Source organism: Melitaea cinxia, chromosome Z (genome assembly GCF_905220565.1).
Source record: "Melitaea cinxia chromosome Z, ilMelCinx1.1, whole genome shotgun sequence".
Lineage (NCBI taxonomy): Eukaryota > Metazoa > Arthropoda > Insecta > Lepidoptera > Nymphalidae > Melitaea > Melitaea cinxia.
Window position 1 is genome coordinate 11,820,002 of NC_059424.1, and position 10,013 is coordinate 11,830,014.

A 10,013-nucleotide genomic window follows, 5' to 3' on the forward strand; every position below is an offset into this window, starting at 1 on the left:
TAAGTATAACATGCAATTTTACCAACTATTATTTACGCTACAGCGAAGTTATGGGTACCCATTTTATTTTTTTAGCAAAGCGAAGATATATTATTTAATAGTTTTTTATTAATTTGAGCTGAATCGTGTGCACCCTTGTGTAACTATATCTAAAAATATGTTATTATAAAGATTAAAATTTATTTCAGGAAATAATATGGAAGAAGGCAACGAGTTTGAGAACAATGTTTTATTTTGTTTTCTTTAAATAACTTCTTCTGCATTTTATTTGTAGTGTTATATAGCTTTGTATAGTTTGATAAAATTGTATAAAATTCATATATCAAAATTACTATTAGTTACGATTTTCGCAGAACAAATATTTCTACCAAGTTAAAACATGCAAAAAATCTATTGCGTGCAGCTTGCGACTAATTATTATACTTACGTTTGCTTATAAATATGGTTTGTTCTGCGATTGAAAATGTTCACGTACTGGTTTAAATAAAAAAAAGTAGCATTTAATGTGGACCGATATCTCACATTCTTTAATTTGAACGTGATCTATATCGATCAAAAGATAATTCTTCATTGAAAACTTCGATCGTTTTTTGTGACAGGAGAGTACGTGAACGATGAGTATATTACTATTTAATGTAGTGTTTTAAGTATAGGCGAATCGTTTAGTAACATTTATATATTATATGCTGTTTTAGGTGTTTTGATAGTCGCATATGAATAGCACACCCAAGGGTTTGTAAAATAAATGATATAACTATTATAAGGAAGTTTTATTGATTTCTTTATTAATTAAATAATAATTTAATTGGAAAATACAATACGGTAAATAGAGACATGGCACAACATTCTGATGATATTAAAATAATTAAATAGTAGCGATACGATTAATCTTAATTGATAACTTTATTGCAGTATCTACACATTTAGCGATTTTTAACATAATACTCATTCCTTACAATTATAGCTTTAGTTTAGCGTAATGAAACGTCTTGGTGTTTTTGAGTTATTTATTGATACTAGTGTTCGCCCAGAGGTTGAAATTCGACCAAAATTAAAAATTTAAGTTAAGGAAAACCAAAAAATAATGAAAATAAAGAACCTTTTTTTAAAATTTTCAATTTAACTACAGACTGACAATCGACAAAATAGTATACTTATATGCATGCATGTGTCAAGTATATGGTAGTGTGCGTAATGTTTTTATTTTTTTATTTTATTGATTTAATACTTTTTTTATGGATAATTTAAAAAAAAATATTAGCATTCTGCACTCCTTCTCTATATAAACTATAATTATAAGAAATTTCGTACTCCTCCGTCCGCGCAATTTTCGTAAAAAGGGGTACAAAGTTTTGCTTCGCGTATTAATATATAGATAATAGACATTGTACTTAATATGTTTAATTAAATTTCAAAAATATTATCATAATTAAATAATATACCTATACTGATGTCATTTGAAAAATAATAATTTAAGTCACTTTTTTTAGGTCTTGCTTTTTATTAAGATACCAATTTTTTCTCGAAATTGATACATTCACTTCAATACTGCAATGTTTTAGAAATAAGGCTTGATGCCTAGCCTAGAAAAACTAAGTTACTCGAGGTGACTCTCGTTCAGCTGAGATGAGGCTTCGTTGACTGCCCATGTAGGTTCGAAGTCTGTGCGCTGCTATCATAACATTTCCAGCTCTCTGACAGAAAAGCATAAATAAATAATACAGTTTCTAATTTATGTACGTAATTGTGTTATGTGAAATATGTGTAGGGCATCATAGGCCTCTTTCTTGGTGTAGGAGAAGTATTAGAACTTAATCCACCACGCTGCTCCACTGCGGGTTGGCGAAAATGTTCCCTACTTTGAGTAACGATCACTATCAGGTATTTATGATAACAATCGGGACTGATGGCTTAACGTGCTCTCCGAGGTACGGTTGGGAGGTACACTTATACCTTGTGGGTGCAAGGACATATATTCAAACCGGAAAGGAATATTTGTGCAAATACAAATATCCATTCCAAACGGGATTCGAACCCGCAAACCGTCGGTGTTTTAAGCGACTAGTCGCAACACTACACCAAAGCGGTTGTTATTAAAGGAAATTAATGAATAGTATTAATTTTTTAACGCAACTTACTTGCCATCTCGCTCTATGGTTAGCTAGGTATGATTTCAAGTTTTCTTGAGCTCGTTTCATACGCCCGGCCCTCGTGCCTTCAGGAGGTCCCTCTATTATCCATTGATGATTTAGTGCGACAGATGATTTCATGCGCTTTTCAGGTTGTAAAACAAGAAGACGATCAACAAAATCTTTAGCTAGATCAGATATTTCCTTAAAAGCTGATTCGTGGTAGTTGTAATTGGCCATTGTAATATTTGCTGATCGCTCCGGCCAACTATCACCACTGAATGGCATAACCCCAGATAATCTACAATAAAGTTTTGTAAAATTTTACATTCACGTTTACACAAAAACATTTTAAGATTATAATTAAAATATTATACACTAACAACATATAGGTTACGACGCCCAAACTCCACATATCACACGCCAAGGTGATTTGTTCGAAATTCAATACTTCAGGAGCGACGTAATCTCTCGTTCCGTAAATAGCCCTCGTCACATGACTAGCATCTAGTACTCGAGCTAAACCGAAATCAATTATTTTTACTTGTCTAGAATTCGGACTAAGGCAAATTATATTTTCTGGTTTTAAGTCTAAGTGAGCTATCTGTCGTTCGTGTAAGTAAAGTAGGGCTTCACATATTTGTCGGACGTAGGAAACTACGTCCACTTCTTTTATGTGTTCTTCTTCCACTATTCTGTCAAATAGCTCTCCACCCCATAAACTACAACAAAGACAATAATTTTAAAAATAATTAAGATAAGAAATGATCGTTTTCTATCTCTTTATGCGTGTAGGTAAAGTTGTATTGATAAGACTAAGTGAACCCGATTCCGTTCCATCATAACATATTTTCAAGACAATATGCACTTACTAATCCATTACTAGAATAAATGATTCCCTCGATTGAAACGAATCGTAAAGTTCCACGAGTTTTGGATGTCGCAATCTCCTCATCATTTCGTATTCTCTTACAGCGGCATCTCTCTTTTTCTGTGTCCTAGTTTTTAGTATTTTTGCCGCATAAAATTCTCCTTTATCATTATAAACTAATACAACACTACCAAATGCACCATGGCCTATTATGTCACCAGTTTTTGTAAAATTTGCGTCAAATTCTTCCATCGGCTTCAAAGTAATACTTTTTTTTATAGTGTTTACATTTTTCTCGGATGGTACTATGTATGGAAAAAAACATTTTTAATAGTTTATACAAAATAAATTGCATAAATTTAAAATACTTATTAAAGTACATAAATATTATACCTAAATATTATTTGTACAATTGACAGCTTGCTAAAAATACTAACAAGTGAAATGATTGCACACTAGTGGTCGCCCAGCGGTCGGAATTTGTACTACCCCGTCCGCGCAATTTTCGCAAAAAAGGGTACAAAGTTTTTAGCTTCAAGTAATAATATATAGATTATCATTATCAAGATCAGTAATGAAATGTCCCACCTCCGCCCTCAATCCACCTCTGTATAATTTGAACCAAATATTGAATTTGAACTAAGTATTATTGTCATTTTACAATTTATAATTTACGGAACAAGGATAGTTTGCATATCAATGTGTAAATAATTAAATAAATGTAGAATAATTTTGTTATAATCAAAAATTGTTGTATTCTGGTAGAAACGTAAAAATATTTATTATAATAATAATTGTGTTTGCAGGCAAACGAAGAAAAACCGACTATCGACAAGTAATCGACAAATAATATAACGTAGAAGAAGTATATCGACAAGTAATATAACGTAGGTAGACGATAAAATAGTCAAATAAATACGCATTATCAAAGATTACTCCAAAAGTTGTAATCAGATCTCGATGAAATTTAAATGTGACCACATGATAAACATCGGCTTTTGATTAAATTTAAAATCATCAAAATCGGTACACCCAGTAAAAAGTTATGCGGATTTTCCGAGAGTTTTCCTCGATTTCTCTAGGATCCCATCATGAGATCCTGGTTTCCTTATCATGGTACCAAATTAGGGATATCTCCTTTCCAACAAAAAAAAAGAATTATCAAAATCGGTTCATAAACGACGGAGTTGTCCCCGAACATACATATATATATATATATATATATATATATATATATATATATATATGGTCGAATTGAGCAACCTCAAGTTTTCAGCCTTCATATACAATAGACTTCTTAGTAAATATAATAGTTTCCTAAAATAATTTAAAAAAAAACAACTTATGTCGTCAAGGGGTTCCCGCGGTATTTTGCTATCATTCATACATCAAAAAAGTCCAACATAATTGTTTAATCGATTATTTTTACTATTATTGTATTATATAGTTTGATGAGTATTTATAGCATATTAGTGCATTGCTACAAATATTATGATAATAAAGAGGCTCTTTGGAGGTGTGGTAAATACATTCGAATTGTATAACTTACGAGTATGGTCTCCTTTTTTTTTGAAATCGGTAAAAAAACCGCGTCAATCGCAAGGCAGTTACTAGACCATCTTAATATCTTGCATTACCAAACTTAAGGACGTATTGTATTGTTTAATTTTAACTTACGCATTCTAAGACACCTACAAGAGTGGTGCGGGTAGCCACTCTTTACATTCTAAGCCTATATTTAAACATTTAAGCATTATAAAATTTTATTCACCCGAATTCGTTCTAGCCGAGTATTGCACATCCTAACGTGCGTAACGAAATGAAGTTATAAAATAATATAAACAATGTTTAAAGCAGCTCACGTATACAAACTCTTGATTCATCGGTGTTAAGTAATGGTTCTTCGGTTGATATCCGGAACTTCATAATTTGTTCTAATGATGGATCCTTTATTTCAAACATCGGGGCACTCGAAACGCCGGCTTGTACAAAATCATTATTCGAGTCGCCTATCTCGATGCGATGCCAAACTTTTCTTGATACTTCGGCTTCCGAGTCGTGCCTAAGATTATATATAATATTTTTATCTAAATCATATATCAATAAGTAAAGAATATCAAAATTAATGACTTATTTTTATACTTACATAACGGCCGTCCTAAATCGAAAAAGATTCGTTAGCTAATATTATCTTTTTTACATCTACTTTTTAATTTTTTTGAAACCTAGAATGTTATGATTTATTTCTTGAAATTATCATTACCTTTCTTGTACTTACCATTCTATTACCACGATCTTAGAAGGCGCTTTCGCTGATTGACCGCCAATAGTTTTATGGTGAATCATCAAACATTCACAATGTCTTTCTTCATCATTGTTCGATGCGCTCAAGTAAAAATTATCGTCGTCTAATCTAACCACGAAAGAAAATAAACTTAAAGTATATTAATCCATTTCCCACCACGTTTCTATTTGAAAACTTTCAAAGTTATTTTCTTTAATGAAAAGTAAAATTTGTTTTGTATATAGATAAATAAATTTTGTAACATAAATAGGTTAACGATCGTGCTGTACAAGCTGAACATGATTGTGGATACTAGACACACCACAAACAGACAAGAGGACAACCCCTTAAATTTATGTTAACAACCGCTCTGGTGTATGGTGTTAGTGTACCTAGAATAAAATTTGTTATAAAAACAAATATTTAAAAGTAAATGTTCTACTAAAGACACTACTTTAACGTAACCCTTTTTTGGTGATTCTCTGGCATATCGAACTATATAATTGTTTATTTGTTAAAAGCCTTTCTTCTTTTTTGCAACCTTTTTTATGCTTCGCTTCGAAGTTTCAGAGGATGAGTTGAAAACTGAAGATTGTTTGGTCATCAGTTTGAACCAAAATGATCATGGACATGTATAAAAACACGCTGCAGCCTGCAACTAGTGTAGTATAAACTGTACTGGTTGCAGCAGAAGTAACTTTCAAGGTTTTAGGTAGAGACAATCTCAAGTTCAGATCATCGTTATGAGCTGTAGTTGAAATTGTGCGAACATCTAAGACCTTAAGGTCAAACCAATCACTATATACTACTTTATGATAATAAGAGATAAGCACCTATAATAACATATTAATAAAAGAAAATTAAAAATTACCTGCAATACGTGATGTACATTCTTTTATAAGTTTTCTTACTATCCTCCACATCATGATTTCTCGAAACCTAAAATAAATTTAAATATTATTATTATTATTATTATTATTTTGATAAAAAATATGATTTGTTAACGTTTTTTCATATAGAAATCTTTACGAATAAATATTATAATATTATTTAATATAAAATAGTGAATACATTATTTTGATATTTGCAACATAAACGCAATAGGCATTGGATATGGAAATTATTGCATTTAAGGAATTCGCAGCGATAACATTATCATAGAAGGAAATTTAAAATGCGCATTGCGATAACAATCTTGAAATGAAGAAAAAACAAATGTTGTAAGATACATTCTAAACATTCGCAAAGATATGGCTTGTCTAAAAATAAAAACAACTTGATATAATTTATTCATACAAATTTTTAATTAAATTAATGGAAATAAAAACAGTAATAGGTTTTACTCACCACGTTATTGTGAATTCCATTTACATTGTAACCTAATACTGGAATCTCTACTTTAGAGTTAGTTCCATAGGAGATATTTCGACCAACCACAACTTCATTATGTTTTATTTCTCTAGTTATTATCGAATGTGGTACAATAGTAAGAGTAGTTGCAGTACTAATACTTAAAATAGATTTTCTATTAGGTAGCGCTTTACGAAGTTCACAGATAACTTGGTCACTCATTCCTGGTTCAACTTGTTTAATAACTAGATAGAATTCTCCACCGCTATGCATCATCTAAAATAAAAATGAAATAGATTTTAATTTTTTCTTTCATTGACGAATGTGATAGATTTTTTTTTTGCAAAAAAGTATTAATATTCTTACGTGAAACTTGTGATTTGTTCGTTCAACTCTAAAATGACCAACATACCACACTACGTAATAAAATCTTGGGTCATCTATAGCAAAAGTGCAGTTGAATGAAATTCTTGTTCCAAAGCAAGTCATAACTGGTTTTAATGCTTGCTTTACCTGCACTAAACATCGTTTTTCTTTTGGTATTTCTGAAAAATATGGGTAACTTTCATACGAACATTATCCATAAATAAGATTCACCTTTAAACAGATACGTACCGTTGATCGTTAAAAAACAAGTTGATGAATCTTTTTGACCTGTGATATTATCCAACAAAACGATTGAATATTCACCACCGTCATTTAAGGAAACATTTTCTATCTTTAAGCAAATGTATCTATTGTTATAGTACTCTGTTACTATATTTTTATTTTCTTCTATTATTTCTCCATTTTTAGACCAATATATTGTGGTGTTTACATCGAACGAAGCTTTACACGTGAGTCTTAGATCTTCTCCTTCGTTCACTTCCAATTCTTCGGGTAAAGTCTCATCTATGCAGGGCACTAATTCGCTAATATTTAAAGTATTTAAGTCCACATTTACTACTACAACACTTGCAAAAGTTGACGCAATACCATATTCAGACTTTGATACCACGTGATAAATACCAGAATCTGTCTCTTTTGCACACAATATCGAAAGAGTGGTCGTCCTTTTATCATTTAATAATATCATACGTTCATTTTGTAGTAATAAATTATTACTTTTAAACCATACATAATCTTCTAAAGCGTCACAACTAAAAACGGCTTCTAATTCAATGGTATCGCCAACTAGTACTTTTATACATTTCAAATGCTTGACAACATGAAAACGCTTATGCATTGGTTTTAAATTAAGAACATCATTGTAAATATCGCTTTCTTTAATTTGCTTTACATATAAATTTGCCTTAGAAAATACTTCACCTAAATGGTTTTTTAGTAAAATTACATAAACACCTTGATCGTGAGTTGTAGGAGAAATTATTTCTAGCCGATGGAATTTTCCATTGCACGTTATTTTAAATTTGCGTGATGATTCTATATGTTTCCCATCCCTGTACCATCTACATGACACGCATTGCTCCGAACAGTCACTTATTTTACACTCAAATATAGCACACGAAAATTCGTCGGTAACAACATCTTGTAAGGGTTCTTCTATTTCCATATTTCCCATATAATAATTGTTTTCATAGGTCATAGATAAACTTGTCAAATTAAGTCTTATCTTACCAAATGTTTATATGACAAGATTAACGTGAAATATCTTAATTACGAAAATAATTAAGAAACTTTCATGTTACTTTGTATTCTCTAAAATAGTCGTTACTCCAGTCTTATGTTTCAGCATCATCAGTCTTCTGTAAAAGAAAATAGACAGTGAATGTACCTCCTGATATTACAGTCCAGATAAATAATAATATTTAAGGACGACTTTTTAAATCTGTTTTTACTAATAAATACTACATCCTAAACGAACTGATGATTTAATGAGAATAAACAAATCAATCATAAATGTTTAATAGGCAGAATAGTATAACAAAGTACTTATTATTACCTGTACTTTCTAAAAAAAAACTCTAACATATTAATTTATGTACACTAAAGATATTTAATATATTGTAATCTGTAATCAATAGAATAATGACACTCTGGCGGATAAATGTAAATGAAACTGGTTACAATTTGAGCCCATGTACGAACTAAGTTGATGGATCTTTTTATTCTAAAATTCTACACTTGCGAAAGACTGCACAGCATCTTGAAGGAGACGACGAAATTCAAAATTAGTAGTTAGTTTTAATTCGTTTACGCTTTTTCAGATTTAATTAATTCTCTTTTATTAAGACGAAAATGTTTTAAAGATTATCCCGTATATTTCAAGGTCTTTGGGTTGTTAGTTAACACATAACAATCGTAACAATTCTCCTCAGTTTAAGGTCCAAATATTTTGAAACCATAAATGAAAAGAATCCTTTAAGCTTACGGCTCAACTTAAGCTGGTGTTTATTAATTATGTTATAGGATTAATGAAAATAATGACAATTGCAAAGTCATAGGTTGCTATTAGTCAGTAAAATCGTGCAAAAGTATTACTGGTTTTGATTTTTCTATCCAACCATTGATTTGAACAATGTTGGCAGCACTAAGTAAATATTAATAATTAATTAAAAAATAATTTTAGGTATCTAAAAATACATATTTAGAAACAGCTTTTTAGTAAATATTTAAGTTCTATCTAAACTTTCGAGCATCAAGGATTCCGCCATCGTAGGAGTACGTCGCTATAGTACTTACTATCACGTCTTGTATGAGTCATGTCTACAAAAAGGTCGTACAAGGTGACGTACACAGATACTGAGCAACTCCAAAACACGCACTGTTGTGGCCTTCTGAACACACCCTGTCATAAAGATGTAGATAGCAAAATTTCGTTTCACGTACTCATGATCTTATAATTTAATACTTTAGAGCAATTAATTTGACATAATGATCATTACATAATAATATAATGTACCTACCTAAAACTTCTGTATTTATTTGAAGAGTTATACGCAATATTTTAATACATTAGCTTGCTTGTTATATGCGTAATATTAAAAAAAATACGAATTTATATGCATTTATACGTATAAGAACCTAAATTATAATATGTAGTCGTTATCGGCTAATGAATACTCGTATGCTTGTTTCGCAAGAAAATCGGGTTGTGTAAACTCTTAAAAATTGTAAATTTAGTTATAAGACACAACAAAAAAAAAAAAAAAATAGAAACGACTAAAACAAACCGTAAGCACCTACTCTTTATGCATATTACCTGTAAAAGGTAATGAGACATTGACTTACAAGTAGGGTAAAACGAGTTTAGCATATCCGATTTATTTTTATTCACTTTTCACCTAATGAGGAATAAAACTTAGTAATTGTAAGTTTGTAATGTATGACTTAGGGTATTACATAATGAGTTTATTTTACTTTACTATTTACAAGGCAA

The 10,013-nt window shown here is 30.6% G+C and overlaps 1 protein-coding gene across 1 annotated transcript; it reads right to left on the reverse strand.

Moving 5' to 3' along the window:
- Positions 1 to 1,481: 1,481 nt before the first annotated feature.
- Positions 1,482 to 8,351, reverse strand: LOC123668799 (titin-like). Its single transcript, XM_045602491.1, has 10 exons — positions 7,250 to 8,351; positions 7,001 to 7,179; positions 6,632 to 6,910; positions 6,156 to 6,223; positions 5,279 to 5,440; positions 4,863 to 5,062; positions 3,002 to 3,305; positions 2,513 to 2,851; positions 2,139 to 2,430; positions 1,482 to 1,694 (listed from the first exon to the last, which is right to left on the reverse strand). The coding sequence occupies exons 1-10, from the start codon at positions 8,217 to 8,219 to the stop codon at positions 1,593 to 1,595; spliced, it is 2,895 nt and encodes a 964-aa protein (XP_045458447.1). The 5' UTR covers positions 8,220 to 8,351; the 3' UTR covers positions 1,482 to 1,592.
- Between the last annotated feature and the right edge of the window lie 1,662 nt (positions 8,352 to 10,013).

What these genes read in the sequence shown, in the direction of transcription:
- LOC123668799 (XM_045602491.1), bottom strand. Translation starts at nt 8,219, where the DNA reads ATGACCTATGAAAACAATTATTATATGGGAAATATGGAAATAGAAGAA. An exon ending in ATGGAATTCACAATAACGTG is followed by an intron (nt 6,224 to 6,631) that starts GTGAGTAAAACC and finishes AATTTATTTTAG; the next exon opens with GTTTCGAGAAATCATGATGT. An exon ending in ATGTACATCACGTATTGCAG is followed by an intron (nt 5,441 to 6,155) that starts GTAATTTTTAAT and finishes GGATTAATATAC; the next exon opens with TTTAAGTTTATTTTCTTTCG.